This window comes from Sarcophilus harrisii, chromosome 3, assembly GCF_902635505.1.
Source record: "Sarcophilus harrisii chromosome 3, mSarHar1.11, whole genome shotgun sequence".
Classification (NCBI taxonomy): Eukaryota; Metazoa; Chordata; class Mammalia; order Dasyuromorphia; family Dasyuridae; genus Sarcophilus; species Sarcophilus harrisii.
Window position 1 is genome coordinate 587,748,074 of NC_045428.1, and position 18,403 is coordinate 587,766,476.

The 18,403-nt window shown below is 59.0% G+C and overlaps 1 protein-coding gene across 1 annotated transcript in view; it reads right to left on the reverse strand.

Annotated features, from left to right (window-relative positions):
- AGRN (agrin) overlaps positions 1–18,403 on the reverse strand; it is an 88,209-nt gene that overhangs the window by 10,548 nt on the left and 59,258 nt on the right. The window contains exons 5-26 of the mRNA XM_031961579.1: positions 17,827–18,230; positions 15,646–15,811; positions 13,409–13,630; positions 12,722–12,916; positions 12,009–12,209; positions 8,720–8,865; positions 8,396–8,501; positions 8,147–8,288; positions 7,684–7,780; positions 6,740–7,013; positions 5,984–6,108; positions 5,723–5,828; positions 5,020–5,475; positions 4,561–4,698; positions 3,781–3,908; positions 3,062–3,176; positions 2,768–2,887; positions 2,213–2,542; positions 1,849–2,041; positions 1,180–1,395; positions 791–1,020; positions 529–697 (exon numbers count right to left, since the gene is read on the reverse strand). Coding sequence (XP_031817439.1) covers positions 529–697; positions 791–1,020; positions 1,180–1,395; positions 1,849–2,041; positions 2,213–2,542; positions 2,768–2,887; positions 3,062–3,176; positions 3,781–3,908; positions 4,561–4,698; positions 5,020–5,475; positions 5,723–5,828; positions 5,984–6,108; positions 6,740–7,013; positions 7,684–7,780; positions 8,147–8,288; positions 8,396–8,501; positions 8,720–8,865; positions 12,009–12,209; positions 12,722–12,916; positions 13,409–13,630; positions 15,646–15,811; positions 17,827–18,230 — 4,279 coding nt within the window. The remainder of the gene's footprint in view (positions 1–528; positions 698–790; positions 1,021–1,179; positions 1,396–1,848; positions 2,042–2,212; positions 2,543–2,767; positions 2,888–3,061; positions 3,177–3,780; positions 3,909–4,560; positions 4,699–5,019; positions 5,476–5,722; positions 5,829–5,983; positions 6,109–6,739; positions 7,014–7,683; positions 7,781–8,146; positions 8,289–8,395; positions 8,502–8,719; positions 8,866–12,008; positions 12,210–12,721; positions 12,917–13,408; positions 13,631–15,645; positions 15,812–17,826; positions 18,231–18,403) is intronic.

Sequence of the window (18,403 nt, forward strand, 5' to 3'; positions counted from 1 at the left end):
CCCCATCCCGGCCCCTCTCACCCCCGGGACATCCCCCAAGGGTTGCACCCACCCAATAGGAAAACCACGAAGGTGGGAAGGAACCTGACAGTCTTGTTCTTGGACAATGGGGAAAAACAATTAAGGGACGGGCAACACCTTCTAAAAGGACCACCCCTCTCCCCCCCATCAAAGGAAACCTAAACCTCCTCTCCAATCCAAAACCCAGAGGCCTCACAAATGGGCCTTAGTCCTTTTTTTAAAATAGATCTTAGAAACAACTTTCTTCCACTCCCATCCTCCAACACGGGACACCATCCTTTCCCAGGATACAGACACACAATCAATACTCATTAAGAGCCTACTATGTGCTGACACCATGCCGAGTCTAGGAATATGAATGCAAATAATCCCTCCTCACAAGGAAGCCTGTTGGTGCCATAGTCAGTAAGCGTCCCAGACAAGCCTCTATATCTGCTTCCCTCTCCTTCCTCTCATGCCAGATGCAGGACTCATACCCCTCACCTGAATCAGCCCTGTCTGACTCACCTCTGCTCCCCCAGACCCCGCAGCCTAGCCTTACCCGTCTGGCAAAACTGGCCCCCTCGGCCCATGGGGCATTCACATTTGGCACCTCCCTCGGGCAGCACTCGGCAGGTAGCTGCCCCTTGGCAAGGATTGGGCTGGCAGGGGTTCTTCTCATCAGCACAGGTGGGGCCTGTCGAGGGAAGGGGACTCAGGGACCTCAATCAACACAGACTCCCAGAGCCACATCCGCCCCGCACCCTCACTGCCCTCGCTGCAGCCTCACCTTCCCGGCCCTTTGGACACTGACAGTGGAACATGTCGGCCTCTCGAGCCTGGCAGGTGGCACCGTGGTGGCAGGGGTTGGGCAGACAGGGGTTGTTCCCACACTCGCCCACCCCAGAGCCATAGAGAACATCCGGGCCCTTCTCCCGAAGCCCGATCCTTTGGTTGTTCACGTCCAAGAGGCGGATGCAGCCCCTCAGACCCGCCCGGGCCGATGTGCGCTCGGACACTCTGCCGGGGAAAGAACCGGGGCGGGATCAGGCCTGGGGCCTGGCCAGCCCTGCCTCCGTACCCCCTCCCCTCTCCTGTCTCTGCCCCCATCCCCCCAGCCCTGCCTCTGCCACCCTGCCCCCCACCTCAGCCCCCCACCCTGCCCCCGACCCCACTCACACTGCGGCCTGGTCTTCAGGGACCCCACCCACAAACAGATCTGTGTCCAGGTTGAGCCCGTCAGTGCCGCTGGGACTCTCGCCAGTCACATGGGGCTCCCCATCCACAGAGAGCACCCCTTGACGCCGGTTCCTCGTCACCACCAGGTGGTGCCACCGGCCACGCTCCACAGGCACCTTGCTGGTGACGATGCCCATGCCCGAGCCCGTATCAAACCTGGTGGGGGCATAAGGCATTGTGGGGTCCAGAGGCCCCTCCCCCACCTTCCCCCCACCACACCCAAGGGACAACATCCCACGGCTCAGAGACCCAGGGGAGGCCTGGAACCATTCTACAGATTCAGACACTGAGGCCTGGATTTGGACCCAGGGAATTAGGAGACACCCAGGAAGAACCAGGCTAAGGAGGGATTGGAACTGGGACTTAGACCATGAAACCTTTCCCCATCTCACCAAGACGAGCCAAGTGCCCAACTGGGAAACACGAGCCCCCCGTGGAGAGCCGTGTCTCACACACTCACTCCATGTCTCCTGCACACGCCCGCTCTGTCACCCGGACGCAGGGTCTCCCCCACAGGCTCCGCCCCCTCGCCTGCCCTCTCCATCCTTCCCTCCATCCACAGGCCCCTGGGCTGTCTGAGGGTCCGGCGCCACGACCTCCTGCCCGTACCTGAGTTCCACGAAGCCGTTGACCAGCGTGAGTGCAATGAAGTCCTTCCCGGAGCTCTGGCCATTATACAGCATTAGCCCATGGGGTTCGGACACACGGAACTCCATAGCCACCCGCAGGGTGTGGTAAGCTCGGAGTGTGGGGAAGGCCAGGTAGGACCTGCCCCCAAAGGCGGGCACGAAGTACTGCACAGCTGGGGGGGGGCACAGAGGGTATGCTGGGGGGGGCTTCTCTGGCCTCCATGCCCACCCCCCCGAAGGTGCCCAGGTGGCCCGAAGGAAGAGGAGCCGGCTGGAGGGACCTGGGCCTGGACCCTTCTGCCCTCCAGCACTCCCGCCGGCCCCCCACCCGCCAGCCCCCTCACCTTTCTCACAGACAGCCCCGCCTCTGCCAGCTGGGCAGCTGCAGCTGAATTCCTTCCCGTTATCCTCGCAGGTGCCCCCGTGGAGGCAGGGGTGGGAGTCGCAGGGCCGGGGGGGCCTATGGGTGACGGGGGGCATGGCAGGGGGCAGGGCCACAGTGGTGGGTGGTCTGTGAGTCGCCGGTGGGGCCGGCCTGCTGTGGGGCCGGCCCTGGTGATCCGGGTACAGAGTGTGGGGGGTCATGGCAGAGGTGTGGCGGCTGCCTGGGGTCACGGCCTCCGTGGCCGCGGTGGTGGTGGTGGTGGCTGTGGTGAACAGCATAGGGAGCCAGTCTGCAGAGGGGGGAAGAGAGCCCATCGGTGCCCTGGGCACAGCAAGGAGGAAGGATCCGCCCTTGCCCCTGGGCTCCAGGCAGAGCGGGCACAAGGGCCCCTACCCCCTGGTTCCAGTGGCGCCCCTCCAGCAGGGGCAGCCAGCAGGCACGCCTGGTGCCCCCCCCCATCAGAAGGCCAGGCTGGCACCTCCCCTCCCCCCCATCAGCCCAGGCTGACACTCACCAAAGTCCATGAACTTCACGTGGTCGGCCAGGGGCTGCTTGACCACGAGGACCCTCTTCTTGGATGCCCGGATCTGCTTCAGGAGGGCCCGGCCCACATCAAGTGCTGTGAAGGATGTAGCTGGGGGGAGGGACATGGGGGCGGCTGCTCAAAAGCCCTGACCCCGACCCCCCCCTCTGCCTCCCGGCCAGGATCCCAAACAAGGGGGCCGTTGTCAGCCGCTCCCACACAGGCCCTTTTGTCCCTGAGGCCCCTCCCCCGCCACCCACCCCACGCCTGGGGGACCTCACTCACAGGGGTCAAAGTGGGCATCCACAATGGCGCGCACTGAGCCGCCCGGCCCCAGGTCCCGCATCCGGACACTCCGGAAGTCCTTTTTGACGTCTGAATTCCGGAATAGGCCCTCCAGCTGTGGGGGGGAAGGGGGAACAAGGAGGCAGGTGCTCAGCCCGGGGAGACCCTCCCCCATCTCTAGGGCTGCCCTAACACAGACTGGCCTGGTGTATGACCTTGGAGGGGGATGGAGGCCCCGGGAGATCCTGGAGGTCTCTGAATTACATTCTGTGTCCTCTGTGTCTGAGAGAAACTAGAGATCGGGGAAGGCCATTCAATCCATCCCCCTGCCTCAGGACTAGCCGTACTGACATCACGTGGTACGTCATGTCCTTGGAGAGGGCAGGGGAAGGAGGTCTGTGGCTTCCCCTTTCTGGGGTCCCCCAACTCCTGTTACTAGGTAACAGCAGGCCTGAAGTCCAGGAGTTCAAAATCAGCCTCAATCTATGTGACTCTGGGCAAATCACTTTACTTATGCTTCAGTTTCCTCATCTGTAAAATGGGGACGACACTGGCACCAACCTCCCAGAAGGTTGTGAGGATAAAATGAGGTGCTAATGGTAAAGCCTGGCATTCAGTAGGCGCTTAATAAATGCCTACACCTTATGCCCCCGTGCTCCGCCCGGTGAGCGTGGGTGCGTGTGGAGGGGGAGGCCCCCAGGGCAAGGGCAGGGACGTACCACGCTCTCGATGCTTCGGGCTGTCTCGCCGAAGAGCTCCGACTTGGGATCTGCCATCTCTGGGGTGTAGAATAGCTCTTGACCCTCGACCTCTTCCAGAACCAGCACCCCCTGGAACACCTTGGTGGCTGTGGGTGGGGATGGAGAGAAGGAAACAGTGAGCCCCCTGTGCCCAGTGCACCCAGCACAGCTGGCGAGGGGTCCGGGCCCCGGGATAGCAGGCAAGCAGGGCGGGGGGAGGTTAGTGAGATGGGACTATGAAGTTAATGGGAGCTGGCGGGGGCGGCCAGAGTTACCACGGGCCTCGTCTGGGCGGCGGCCCCAGCGGCAGGTGCCCCCAGGGCTGCCTAGGCAACAAGAGAGAGACATTAGCCGGAGAGTGGCGAGCTCAAGTGCCCCCACACAAACACCAAGTCAGGAAGAAAATCCTCCCACAGACCCACCTCCCCAGGCCGCCTGTGCGGGCGGGGGGCCCAAGAGGCAACCTTTCCCCAGGGGGGGCAGTGCCCTCCTGCCCCCAGACTTGCTGCCCACTATGAGGTGCCAGGCACTGCACTAAGCACCAAGGATACAAAAGGAGGCAAACCCATGTCTGCTCCCAGGGAGCATCCGTTCCATGGCCGGTCTATACGTACGGGGTGAGGTTTACTACCGGGGCTGGGGGCACAGAGTCAGGGGAGAGCCGAGTCCCCATCCTGAGATAGGGAGGAGGGGACCAGCCTTCTCAGACGCAGCCCTGCCCTCCAGCCCCCGTCCCGGGGCTCTCGGGAGGCCACAGACCTGGGCAGTTGGTGCCCTCGGCGTCTAGGGCGGGTGTCTCTCCGTCCGAGCAGCAGCCCAGGGGCAAGTTGTAGCAGGAAGCCCTCTCGATGGCGGGCGTGGGGACCGCCACACCTTCCTCTTCCAAGAGCTCCATCCCTGCAGGCAGAAGGATCTGGGTGGGCAATAAGCCTGGGGGGCCCCGAGCCAGGCTCAGGTTGGCAGCGGCTCCAAGGGCAGATCCCGAGTCACCCGGACTCCCCGGGGGCCGGGGTCTGGGGTTCCTTGGCATCAGTCTATTAATTCCTTCCTCCCTTCACCCCCTCACTCACTGAACCAGCACACTTAGGGGCTGCCTCAGACACAGATGGTGCCCTGTCTGAGGGCGAGCCACCCCTCGCCCACGGTGCAAAGACCCTCCCAAGGAAGAAGTGACAAACGCGTGAGTGCGGACCGCCTGGGGCGAGGCGAGTGGCTCACCCGCGGATCCTGCCCCGCTGGCCTCCAGGTCGCCGCTGAGCTCCTCGTCACCGCTGGCACTGCCGGACTCGGGATAGGTCACGGTGGGGATGGCCGCGGGGGCTATTGGGGCAGTCAGGATGGGCCGCGCTGTGCTCCGGTGCACGCCTGCCATGGTCCAGCTCGGGGGGGGCGGCCGGACCGTCGCCCTGTGGATGCCCGGTGTGGTCCGGGCGGGAGCAGCAAGCCGTGGTGTGGTCCGGCGGACGCCTGCCGTGGTCCAGGCTGGCACGGGAGGTCGGGTGGTGGAGCGGCTGCGGGGGGTGGGCTGGGGGCCCCGACCCGGCCAGGTCGTCGTCATGGTGGTCTCTGGGGCCGGGCTGGTGAACCTCAGGAGGGAGGGCAGGACGGTTTCTGAGGTCACTATAGATGGGGCGGTGGGAGGCTGGGCAGGGGGCGTCCCGTGAGTGATGGACTCTGAAAGGAAAAGGAGGGGAGGGCTCCATAACAGGGCTGCCAGAGGAAGGAAGCCCAGGGCCGGGGTCTCCCCGGGGAGCTGTGGTCAAAGGGGAAGCAGAGACTAGCTTGGGTTGGGCCTGTGGATGAGTTCTGGACACAAGCAAGGAAGGTGCTTTGCTTCGGGGGCTGCTCCCCCGGCCTCCTCTGGCCTAGGAGAGCCTCCGCCTGAGGCAGAGGGTGGACAGCGCATCCCCGGGCCCCTCACCGTGGCACTGCCCAAAATGCCGCACAGTAATCGTCCGGCCCTGGCGGCAGGCGATGGTCCTCAGCTGACAGGGGTCTCCGTAGGTCACCCCATCCGAGCCACAGACCTGGGGAGGGGGCGGGAGAAAAGACTCAGCCGTGCTGGAACACGGGGGAAGAAAGAAGGAGAGGGGGGAGGGGTGGGAATGAAGCAGGTATAGCAAGGAGGGGGTGCCTGGGGGCGGGCCCCCCCCCCACGGGGCTCAGCAATATCCTCACCCACCTTGACCATGTTGTCCTCCGGACACACGGGGGCCGGGCACTCACAGTGGGCAGAGTCACCCGTCTCCACGCAGGATGCCCCAAACTCGCAGCTCAGCTCAGCGCACGACTTGGGAGCCGAGGGGTCTGGGGGTAAAGACATTGTGAGCTTCCAGCTCTCTACCCATCCTCGGGCGGCAGGAAGAGCAACATCAGGGAATCAGAGCTTGAGAGTGGGCGGGCCCTGGAGGCCATCCCCACAACTGGCCCCAGCACAGTGCCCGGGACACAGTAGGCATTTAATAAGGGCTTATTCAATGCAATGAACGGGACTGTGGGCAAGTAACCTCACTTTAGGCCTCAGTTTATTCATCTGTAAAACAGGAATAATGATGCCCCCAAGAGCTGTCTCATGGGGTGACCCAAGGAGATGTTCAAAGGGTGCTTTAGGAATCTCACCTCCCATGGCCCTGGGACACACTGATGGAGGTCTCCCAACACTTTGTCACAGAGGGGATCCTCATTTAGAAACTGGATGCAAGGGTGTGCTGGAGACAGCTCAACCCAGTTCTCGAGAGCTGATTGTTAAACGTGCAGTGTGATCATTTATAATCTGGGCAGCTGGTTGTTAAACATTCACCAGCACACCCCTGACCAGAGGTGGGAGGGAAAGGTCATTGCCCTTTCCCTCGGTCATCCCAGACTGTCTCAGTCCATCCCACTGACCCCCTCATCCTCACAGAAGATTAAAGCCTGCCTTGGGAGCCCTGGGTCTCACCGTTCTCACAGCCTGAGGGGCCCAGGATGCTGCCAGGGGGACACTGGCTGCATTTCATCCCTGTGATGCCTTCCTTGCAGGAGCACAGTCCGGTCATCTGCTCACAGTCATCTCTTACGGAGCCTCCAGGGTCACAATTACAGGCTGGAAGGGCGAGAGGTGGGGCCATGAGCCTTAGCTGGCTTGGGGCTCCAGGACAGGGCCACCGGGGGCCTCCTGTGGCGGTCAGTGGACGGAGAGGGACCGAGACTGGCCTGGGCCTTGGCTCTGGCCTCTGACCTTAGCTTGACCCTCCTGGCCACTCAGCAGGGGCTGCAAAGTCGTGTTTCACAGGCCTTCCACGAACCCCATGAGGGGGGTGCAGATACCCCCCAAAAAAGTGGATAATCCTTCAATTTCAACCTATGCCACACACGTAGTTTTCTTTAGATTTTGCACCAGTAGAATCCCACCTGGCTCAAGCTGACAGTGGCGGTTGGCCAGGAGTTTGCCACGGGCCAAGGAGAATCCGGAAGTGGCTAATGGACCCCCGACGGAACGTGGAGTCACATGTTTTATGGTGTGTGTATGTATGTGTGTGCGTGCGTGTGTGTGTGTGTGTGTGTGTGTGCACAAACACACATGACTGTGAGGTGTTGAGGTTGGAAAACCTAACATGGTCATGCCCCCCCCCCCCACTCCGGACTCGTCACCTCCTCTCACCCCAGCTCGGGGACTGGAGCCATCATGGCGTCTCCCATCCAGCCTAACACCCAGACCCACTTTGTCTGCCCTCACTGACAGCCAGGAAGGAAGGGTGAGGGACTAGCCTAGTCCCACGGACAGGGACAGAGGAGGGGGTTGGGGCAGACAAACAGGTCTGCCACGTGGGGAGAGAAGGGATTTAGGGACAGCCCCAACAGGTCGCACCCCTCCTTCTCCTCCCCCCCGGCTCAGGCACTCACAGGTGCGCCGCTCCGGCCATCAATCCCGATCCACAAGTTCCAAACCTGGCTCCATCCCGTCGCCCTTAAGGGGCCCCCCAGGGCCCGGCAGGAGCACCTGGCGGAGGAGGGGTCCGACCCCCGGGGCCCCTTATAGGTTCAGCAGGTGCCCTGTGTCCACAGCCAGAAGTCACCCTGGGGCCCCCACAGCTCCTCCTCAGGCAGGAGGAGCCCCCAAATCTGGAGCTCTGGGCCCCCAAAATCACCCTTGACCCTTTGACCCCTATTCAGCTCTGCCTGGGAATTTTAAGGGGAAAGTCAGTGACCAGCACCTCGAGATGAGGATGGGCCTGTTTGGACTCATCCCGTGTCCTCAAAACCGTCCCCTCCAGTGTTACAGTTTCCCTGTCTCTAAACAGAGGACAATATATCTCCCCCTCAAAAAAAAAATCCTGCCCCTGGGCTAGAGAAAACACACACGCACACACACACACACACACACACACACTCACTTGGACAGCCAGCCAAGCCAACACCCTGGGCCCTGGTGACATTGTCCAGACAGCAGCCATAGGGGGTCTCAGAGCAGTGCAGGACAGGTGGAGGTGGGACCATCGTCGGCGTGGCTAAGACAGTGAGACAGGTACATGTTACAAGCTTGACCCCGACTAGCACAGGAAGCCCCGGATGACCCAGCCCCCCTCTCAGCAGCCCCGCCCCCCCATCCTCCTACCTCGGCAGGCACCCTGGGCTGTGACATACAGCTCCTGGCGACTCTCACACCTTGCTTTTTTCAGCTCACATTCGTTACCATAGGTGACCCCATCAGAACCACACACCTGGCAGAGGGTGCAGAAAGAAGGGAAGGGAAGGTGGGTCTCAGTCAAGCGAGGGGCTGGGAAACAGCCCTTCTCTCCCCAACCAGGCCAGGCTGGGGACGCTGGGGTCCACGCAGGGAGGGGGAAGGTCAGAGCCCTTCCCTCCCCAAGCAGGTCAGGCTGGGGATGCCGGGGTCCACGCAGGGAGTGGGGAGGTCAGGGCAAGGGCGCATCCTCACCGGGCTGCGTAACACCGTCTGGCAGCTGAAGTCACAGATGCACCGATCATCCTCCGCGTCCTCGTCCCACACGCCTCCCCGGCGCCGGCACCGCTCCTGCTCACACTCCCCATCCTCACCCGAGCCGGAGCCCCCAGAGCCACATTCTGCAGGGAGGGCAGTGCAGTGAGCAGCCAAATCCCAGTGCTTGCTTCCCCAAGGCTGCCCATCTCCCATCCCCGGGAGGAGTCACAGAGACAGGCGTGGGAGATGAAAGTGGTCCGTACTGTGCTGGCGGAGGCTCAATTAACTGGGACAGGCATCACACCATCTCAGGAGAGCCCACCAGACAAGGCTGGAGGACAATGCGAAGCTGGGGTGGAAAGACAGGCTGCACTCTTCCTTCCTACCCCCTCCCCCACCAACCCTACTCAGAGCCCACCATGTTAAAACACCCCCATGGGCAGTCTCTAGGCAAAGCTGTGATCCCTCAGGCCCATAAGCGTCATCAGCTCCTGGGAGAGGACATAGGACAACCTAGAAATCTTGGTGCCTGGGCCAGCAGCATAAGACACAGAATGGCCCTCAAATCCATCTAATTATCCAGGAGTACTTATTAACCTATTTAAAGGATTTGGGTTGGGTTTGTTTGTTTATCAGGGAGAGTGTGAGAGAGAAACAATAAATGACTATCAATGGAAAAAAAGAAATAGCTAAGAAGATGTTTGTCCTTCATTCTCAAGGATGAGCTGGACATCAGGGAGCTGATGCCATGACTTGCAAGTCAAATGAACTTAAGTGAGGGAGGGCTGTGCAAAGTCACCAACCTCACTTTCTCCTCCAGAGCCATCTAAGAACAGTGACAAGATATGGATCAGGATATAATTGGAGATCACCTTGGACACAGTGGGAGACCTAGGCCTTTTAAAAGAAGGTCTTTCCCTGGTCTCAGTCTGACTGAGGCAACACTCAATCAGTGATTAAGGCTAGATAAGAAATGAGGCAAACGATGGCCTTTTTTACACAGTCAAAAAATATATATGCACCTACGTTATATACGTGTAAATATACATGTGTTATATATACATACATAGTATGTATTACATATACATACTACCAACGTATACATGCATGCATGCATATGTATAAATCTGGGGGAAGACTGTGAGGGTTTCTGGCCAAAACAAAATAATTGCTCTTTGCATTCACTCTGAACCAATCATGGCCCGAACAATAACCAAGTGGAGCTTGGCCTGGGACCATCAGTGAGAGAGAGAGTGATTTGGATTTAAGGCACGGTGCTTAAGAAAGAAATCTAGCCTGTAAACCTCAAGATATCTTGTGAGGTTTCAGTGATCAAAATTTACTTTCCTTTGGACATAACACCTGCAGGAAAGGGTTTGGATGATATTCTCTGTGGACTGAGGGAAGGGAAAGAAGAAAACAAAAGAAAGAATATGAAGAATTTGGAGTATCATAGGAAGATTTTTATGAGCTGAGAAAACTGAAGCAAGCATAATTATTAAATAACTAATTAAGCATTCCATTATTAATACTAATTAATTCTATTACTTTTTAATGCAATATAGCATATATAAATAATAAATTAATTGATGTCAAAAAAGAAATACAAAAAATAAATATAATAAAAATTAAGTATATTATGATAATAAGCGAATAAAATATAAAAATAAAATATTATAAATATCAAAATATCAGGATGATAATAACTGAATGCCATCTAATCCTAATAACCAAATTTGTCCCTGAAAAGGAGATGAGAAACTATCTTTCCATCTCATTTGCTGCCTCACCTACGTGATGGTTTACCCTCTTTTGCTTTTTTTAATTCTTTTCTTAAAAATGCTTTCTTGGAAGGAATTGCTCCCTGTCAAGGGGAGGCAGGGAAAATAGACTAATAATAATAACAACAACAACAATAATAATAATTAGCTTTTCAAGTGATTTAGGTTCTGGAAACCACATATAAATTATGTGTAAGCCAACAAGAGCAATAAAAAATTTTATAACTAAAATGGCCATACCCACTGACCCAGAGATTCAACTTCCTGGTACATAGGAAAAGTATAAAGAATCCTGTCTATAAAAAGAAAAGATCCTGTCTATACCAAAATATTTATACCAGAATTTTTAATGTTTTTTTGTTGTTGTTTTTTTTTTTGCTAACAAAGAACTGAAAACAAAGATGTCCACTGATCTGAGGAAGGGCTAAACAGCTTGGCGTCCATGAGTATGCTGGAACAGTGCTATGATTGGAGAAATGATGACTACAGAGAATTATGGGAAGACTTACATGAACAGATACGGAGGGAAGTTAAGTGCAGCCAAGAAAACAACATGTACAATGGCTGTCTCAGGCAGAACAGTAGCGTAAATGGAAGGAATGACCATCATAAGCCAATCAAATGAAGATTGAAAAATTATTTAAAAGAAAAAAAGTTTGATCCTCAAAGAAGAGATAAGACAATGAGCCTCTTTCAATACTTAACAGAGTGCGAATTGGAGGACACGGAACATTAGGCTTTCTGATTAGTTTTGTTGAATTTTTAGAGATTCTTTATGATAAGGGATAAAGGATGATTCGCTAAAAAGAAAGGGGAAAGAATTTGGCAACAAATCTAAATGATATCAAAATAAAAGGTGTCAATTAATATAAATATGTTTAAATAATTAATTACAAACTTTAATTGTGAAGAGAAGAAATAGCTTCTCTTGTATTAAAGATGTGCTTTTCAACTCAATGAGCATTTATTAAGCACCTATTTAATAAAGCCAGTAATTAAAACTATTAAATTAATGTCTAGTCAATTACCAAACTTAATAATGTCAGTAATTAAAATTAGTCCTGAAAATTAATTTGGTTTAGGGCTGTGGAAAGTAATGGCATCTATTCTATTGAAAAAGTATGTAGCAGGTCAACAAGCATTTATTAAGCACCTATTAGATGCCAGGCACTGTACTATAAAGAGAAGGAATTAAGCAGCTATTTAATAAAGCCAGTAATTAAAACTATTAAATTAATGTCTAGTCGATTACTTACTAAACTTAATAATGCCAGTAATTAAAATTAGTCATGAAAATTAATTCAGTTTGGGGTTGGGAAAAGCAATGGCTTCTTTTCTATTGAAAAAGTATGTAGCAGATCAACAAGCATTTATTAGGCACCTACTAGATGCCAGGCACCGTACTATAAAGAGAAAGAATACAAAGAAAGTCCAAAGACAATCCTTTCCCATGGGTCCAGCAGGAGCCCAGCGGGATGAGGTCCTGGGCTCTGGGGTCCACTTACCATCCTCGCAGGGCCCGGGCCGGACCTCCTCAATCTTCTTCTGCTGCTGGCAGGAAGCTTCTCGGAGCTCACAGTTGCTACCGTAGGTGATACCATCACTGCCACAGACCGGGCTGGGAGGTGGCCGCTCACACCGGGGGCACACGCACTGTCCGTTGGAGCACACGGCCCCAAAGGTACATACTGTGTCTCCACATGTCTCTGGAAAGAGAGGGAGAGAGCAGGACAGGTCACCCCCACCCCAGATCTACCAGACTGGCCCTGGGCTGCAAGAGAGAATGTATAAAGAAGGGCACGGGGGAAGGGGGGCAGTGGCAAGCTGGGAATCGGTGGCTTTGAGCAACCTCGACTTCCTAGGACTCACTTTGCCTGTGTTAAGTGAGCCTGGGGGAGAATGGTGTTGATATTGGGGTGAGGGGGTAAGCACAGAGTTTCTATAATCAGAAGGGTAGGGAGTCAAGTCCCAGCTAGACCTGAACAAGAATCCCTCCATGAGAGGCCATTCAATCTTGGTTTGAAGACCCTTCTGACCAAGGCCAGGGAGAGAGACAGCCCCCGACTCCTGGAAGCCCAGGTTGGACCTAGTGGCCACCTGAGCCCACTGCTAATCCCCGAGTTTGGGGTCCTCTAAACCCCCCAGAGCCCTGTCGGAAACGCCTGCCACCTAATTCTGACGGCCTCAGGTGGGACCGGGAAGGGGCCCAGACACTCACTGCAATGTCCCGGGGAGGCCACGCTGAGGTTGATCTGGCGAGTGCAAGCGTGGACGTGCAGCTCACACTCGCTGCCGTACGTGTTCCCGTCTGAGCCGCACACGGGCTGGGCCGAAGCCACGCACTCGGTGGGACACACGCAGCGGCCGGTCTCCGCCTCACACAGGGCCCCAAACTGGCACTTTCCACAGAGGCCTGGGGGGAGGGAAGAAAGGCAGAGCTCCTGTCACCGTCAGGCTCAGACATCCCAACAATCATGTCCCTGGCGGTCACACAGGTCCCTCACTTGTCACCATCCCTTCAGGGCCCTGCGATCACTAGCTATGGGCCCCATAATTCTTGTCTCTAACCACCCAGATGCTTCCCTTTAGTCTCTCAGGTTTACTGACCACAGACCTACCCCAGTCACTCCCCCAGAGCCCCTGGAATCTCTTATCAAAGTTCCCCCAGTCACTCCACTGGTATCCCTAGAATCACTGACCCCCCAGTAACCCCCCAGCACCCCTGGAATCACTGATCACAGGCCCCTCAATGACTCCACTGGGGCCCTTGGAATCACTGACCACAGAGCCCCCAATCATCCCCTGGCACCCCAGAATCACTGACCCCCCAGTGACCTCCCCAGAACCCCTGGAATCACTGACCACAGAGCCCCCAATCACTCCCTGGCACCCCAGAATCACTGACCACAGGGTCCCTTGCGAGTGACCAGGATCTCCTTCCTGAGGACGCAGGCTGTGGCTTCCAGCTCGCAGGGGCTTCCATAGGTGACCCCGTCATTGCCACACACGGGATCGTAGAGGCCCGCACAGACCTGCTGACATTCACACACGGCCTCCCAGTTCCTCACCACACACGTGGCCCCAAAAGGACACTGGACCCCCAGGCAGGGGCTGGGGGTCGCCTGGTCTGAGGGAAGAGGAGGGAGGAGAGCCAATATTGGAATCATCTGGGGGCATTCCAGAGGGGGGGGGCAGTGTAAGGGCCATTTGGGGAGAATAAGGAGATAGGTCCCAGGTAGAGTTCCCCCCCCACACACCCCCCACATACACCCTCCACACCCTTGTAGACACACACACCCCCTCCACACACACACACACTCACACATACACACAGACACCCAATGCCTCACAACACCCTACACACATAAACCACCCACACCTCCCAAACTCACCCTACACTACACACTCATACACACCCCTCCCCACTTCCCACCCCTCCCCCCCCTTTGCCTCCCCCCCTCCGCCCCATACATCACATAACCACCACACAACACACAATACCTCCTTCCTTCCCAGGCTCCCCCACTGGAAGGACCACCCAAACCTTTCCCTAAGACCATCCTGGGCCCTTTCCGAGCCTTCCTGCCGGGCCCCAGTGGGGGCCAAACTGGCTCCATTCTGGCCTGACTACTCCGGCCCATGTCCCGCATGCAGCTTGCAGCACTGACCCTCCGGGGGTCCCGGGGCCTGACCTCTGGGGCAGCCCCACACGTGCCTCCGTTCCTAGGCTGGGAAAGCCTTGAGAGGCCCCACTGATAGAGGAAGAAACAGAGTCCCAGAAGGGCTTTTTGCTCAGGACTCCCCACTGGTGACTGCCCGGGTCCCGCTGGGCCCCCACTACCCGTTCACATGCTCCCACCCTTGGTGGCCCCTCAGCGCCCAGCTGGGAGGGGTGGGATTGGAGAAGGAAAAAGGGAAAGGCAGGAAACAAACACGGTGCCCGCGACACGACCCGGACAAACACAAAGAACCGGATGTGGGGGTCCCGTTCCCTGGGACCCCAAAGCCCATCTACAAGCCTCGCCCTGACTAAGGGCGGCCTGGGCCAACAGAGGGCCCTGCCCTAAGGAGGGCCCCTCACTGGCCCGCCCTCATCCCAAAGCCTGGCCAATGGGGGCCCCGGTGAACCCCCCGGGGGGAGGGGCAGGGAGAGCAGGCCCCAAACCGCACAAAGGTGGGAGCTGGAAGGAGCCTCAGGTGCCGCCTCAGACCCAGGTCCCCGACTGCAAGACCAGGGGCCTTTGCACCGTCACAGCCAGACAGGCAGAAGATGCAAGAGCCTGGGCAAGTGGGAAGGGGGTTGCCAGCATCCTTTGGGGAGCGGAGGCTAGGGGGGCACAGGAATTCCCCTTCCCCGGGTGCCCAGGAAGGACCTCTGGTGCCCTGCCCCGGTGGGCTGGGGGATCCGGGGGTAGGGGCCTCCGTCCTCCCAACACGCAGGGCTGGAAGACACAAGACACAGCAGAGAGGAAAGGACCAGAGAAGAAAAGCGCCAGAGACAGACACGAGTATCCCAGAGGCCCGGAGGAGGACAGGCCGGACCAGGACGCACGCACCGGGAGCCCTGGGGCCTCCCCCAGGAGCCCCTCCAGCCTGGGAGCCCCAGCATGTGAGCACCCTCCAGTCTCCGTCCTGGGCTCGGCTCCTGCCTAGAGGGAGGCTCTGGGAAGGGTGTGTGTGAGTGTGTGACTGTGTCTGAGGGTGAACGGGTTTGGTTGTGGCCGAAAGGGCCGGCCTGGGGGGCGGGGCAGGGGGCTGGAGGCTCACCCCCCGGCCCGGTCCCCGGGGGAGGAGCCGGGGTGGGAGGGGCCGGGGTGGGAGGGGCTCCGGGACGCCCTCCCGTGGGACCCTGCGCTTTGAAACCCCGGGTGCCCAGGGCCGTGTGGGCCAGCTGGGGGGGGGGCTAGGCACCCCGGACAACTCCTCCCCAACGGGACCCCGCCCGGCCCCTCCCCGGGCCCCGGACCCGGGCCCCGGGGAAGGGCCCGCACCGGGCCGTCAGGAACACCAGGTCTCCTGGCAGCGTGGGGGGAGGGGAAGAGGAGGAAGGAGGAGGGAGAGGGAGGCGCCTGCGGTGGCTATGGATGGAGTGTGATGGGGGGCGGAGGCAAGCTGGCCCGGGCCGCGGCGGGGCCGCCTTACCACAGGGGCCCTGGTGGCGGCGGGCGCCCTGCTGGTCCCTCGGGCGCTGGCGGCCCAGTCGCTGGCGCTGTGGCCCCCGCCACGGGCGGTAGGCGCCCGCGCCCGTCCGCGGTCGCAGGAGCAGGGCCCGCGGCGGATGGCCCGGCGTGGAAGCAGGGGCCGGGCACTGGCAGGGAGGCGGGAGGCGTTACTCGGGCCCAGGTGGGGCGGGGCCACCACCCCTCCTTCCCGGCTGTCCTCCGGCCGTGGGGCGCTGTCGGCGCAGGGTCCGCCCCGTGGTCCCCCAAGACGCCCCTGGGGGGCGGGCCCCTGGAGGGCGCGGGCCCCTGGAGGGCGCGGGCCCCTGGGGGCGGGGCCCTGGGCCGGGGCCCCTGGAGGGGCGGGCCCTGGGCCCCCTGGAGGGCGGCCTGGAGGCGGGCCCTGGGGGCGGGCCCCGGGGCCCGGCCCCTGGAGGCGCGGGCCCCTGGGCCGGCCCTGGGGGCGCAGTTTAATTTTGCCGCTGGGGCAAATGCCCCTCCAATAGGGGGGAGGGAGTTCAGACTCAACATTAAATGATTCCCAGCCCCAGGCCCAAGGAAGCCCCTCCTCCACCGGAAGCCCCTCCCCCACAAGGACACCCGGCCTCCCGCCCCCTGGCGCGCCCTGCGCTGGCCTGCCCGGCGCAGCTTTGGCGCCAGGCGCGGGTGGGCTGGTGCGCCCTGGCCCGGGGCGAGGTGGCCCTGCGCGCCACGGGGCCTCCCTGGCGGCGGGCAGCTCTCGGGGCGGAGCAGCAAGTCGGGCTGGCGGGGCGGGGGGTTCCCCACCCCGACTCAGGTCGCTAAACGCCCGGGATCTGGACAGAGGGCAGGGGAGCAGGTCAGGCACCAGAGGCACGCCTGGGGGCCCCCAGGAGCCCCTCCCACGTTCCCAGGAGCCCCGCCCATGCCTCATGAAGCCCCGCCCACATCCCCAGGAGCCCCCTCCCATGCCTCCTGAAGCCCCGCCCACACCCCAGGAGCCCCTCCCATGCCTCCTGGAGCCCCGCCCACATCCCCAGGAGCCCCGCCCACGCCCCCAGGAGCCCCTCCCATACTCCCAGTAGCCCGTCCCACAGCCCTGTTCCCTTGGGGAAGAGCCTTCCAGAATCCACAAGACCAGCATTTAAAGCTGGAAGAGACTTAGAAATTAGAACTGAACTCCCTCCCTCTGGGGGCCATTCACTCATTGCTTAGTCATATCCAACCCTCATCCTGACCCCAGTGGGGGCTTTTCTGGATACCGAAGGGCTTTGCTATTGCCTGCTCCATCATTTTACAGATGGGGAAACTGAGGCAGATGGGGCAAGTGCCCAGGGTCACTCAGCCAGTGAGTGTCTGAGGCCGGATTCCTCTTACAGATGAGATCACCTTCCTGGCCTCGGGTCAAACCCTGTAGCTGTGGCTGGGGTGGATAGTACAAATGCCTGTGGGATGCACAATGCATATGTTTACGTGTTTGGACATTATTCGTGTGTGTGTGTGTGTCAAATACCCGCCAACTGGTGTGGCAAAATGTGGGGCTTCATTTTTCCGGGTATGGACCCACATTATTTTGACCGTGCTTGTGTTCATGTGTGTGTTGTGTGTGTACAGATCTATGGCGGGTTGTGCACAATGTTTATGGCTGTTTACCCCACATGTATGTGTGCACACCGTGTGAGAATCTTTGTCCTATGTTATTTGTGTTGTCCTTTTTCTTGTTTTGTTCCAGCCTGTCCTTCTGTGTGCCTTTTTGTTGTATGTACAAACATGTCTGTGTGCTGCACGTGTGTCTGTGTGCGGCGTGTTGCATGCGATGGCTGTGGGCTTGTGTGGCCGTGTGATACACCATCAGCTCCCTTCGAGCAGGGACATTTTGCCTTTCTTTGGGTCCCAGAGTTTCCCAGAGCCTGGTATACACTAGGCGCTCACTAAGTGGGAGGCCACGCAGGGAGCAGGCCCTCTGACTCCCAGCGCCCAGAGGGCAGGAGCCCAGTGTCCTCTCCAAAGCTCTTCCCCCCCCCCCCCCCCCCCCCCCCCCCCCCACGCTCTGGCCCAATCTACCCATAGAGCTCCAAGACTGTGGCTCTCCGCATGGCCAGGAGGGGGCGCCCTCCCTCTTCCCCTTGGCCTCCCTGGCCCAGTCCCTGTGACTTAGAGATAAGGGCCCTGGGGCCCAGGGAGCCTGGTCCCCTTTCACAGGAGGAAGCTGAAGGCCGGGCTCACACAAGGTGGGATTTGAACCCAGATCCTTAACGCTCTGTCCGTAATGCAGTCCCCCTGCTGCCAGAGGAAGCGGGAAGGAGGCCCCAGGGCCGGCCCCACACCCACCCTCGCCATCCGGCGCCCACGCCCGCCTCTCACCACAGGGGCCGTCGAACTTCTTGACGATGTTCTCCTGCCGGGCACAGGCAAGGCGGTGCAGCTGGCACTCGCTGGGGTAGTTGCGCCCGTCGCTGCCACACACGATGCCCTCGGGGACGCCGCTGCACGAGGACGGGCAGATGCATTTGGCCGACTGCCCATCTGCCGACCGAGCACAGGTGCTACCAAAGCTGCAGGTCACTCCCGAGCAGGGGTCCCGGGAGCCTGGAGAGAGGGGAAGGAGGCACTGAGGAGCCCTGGAAGTGGGGTGGGTGAGGTGGGCACCGGGGGAGGGCGGGGCCAAAGGGCACGGGGCTGGGAGGGTCCGGGGGGGGGGCAGCCCAGAAGCCCAGGGCGAGAAGGGCCACGGAGGGAACGCTCAGGAGCCGGTGGGATGA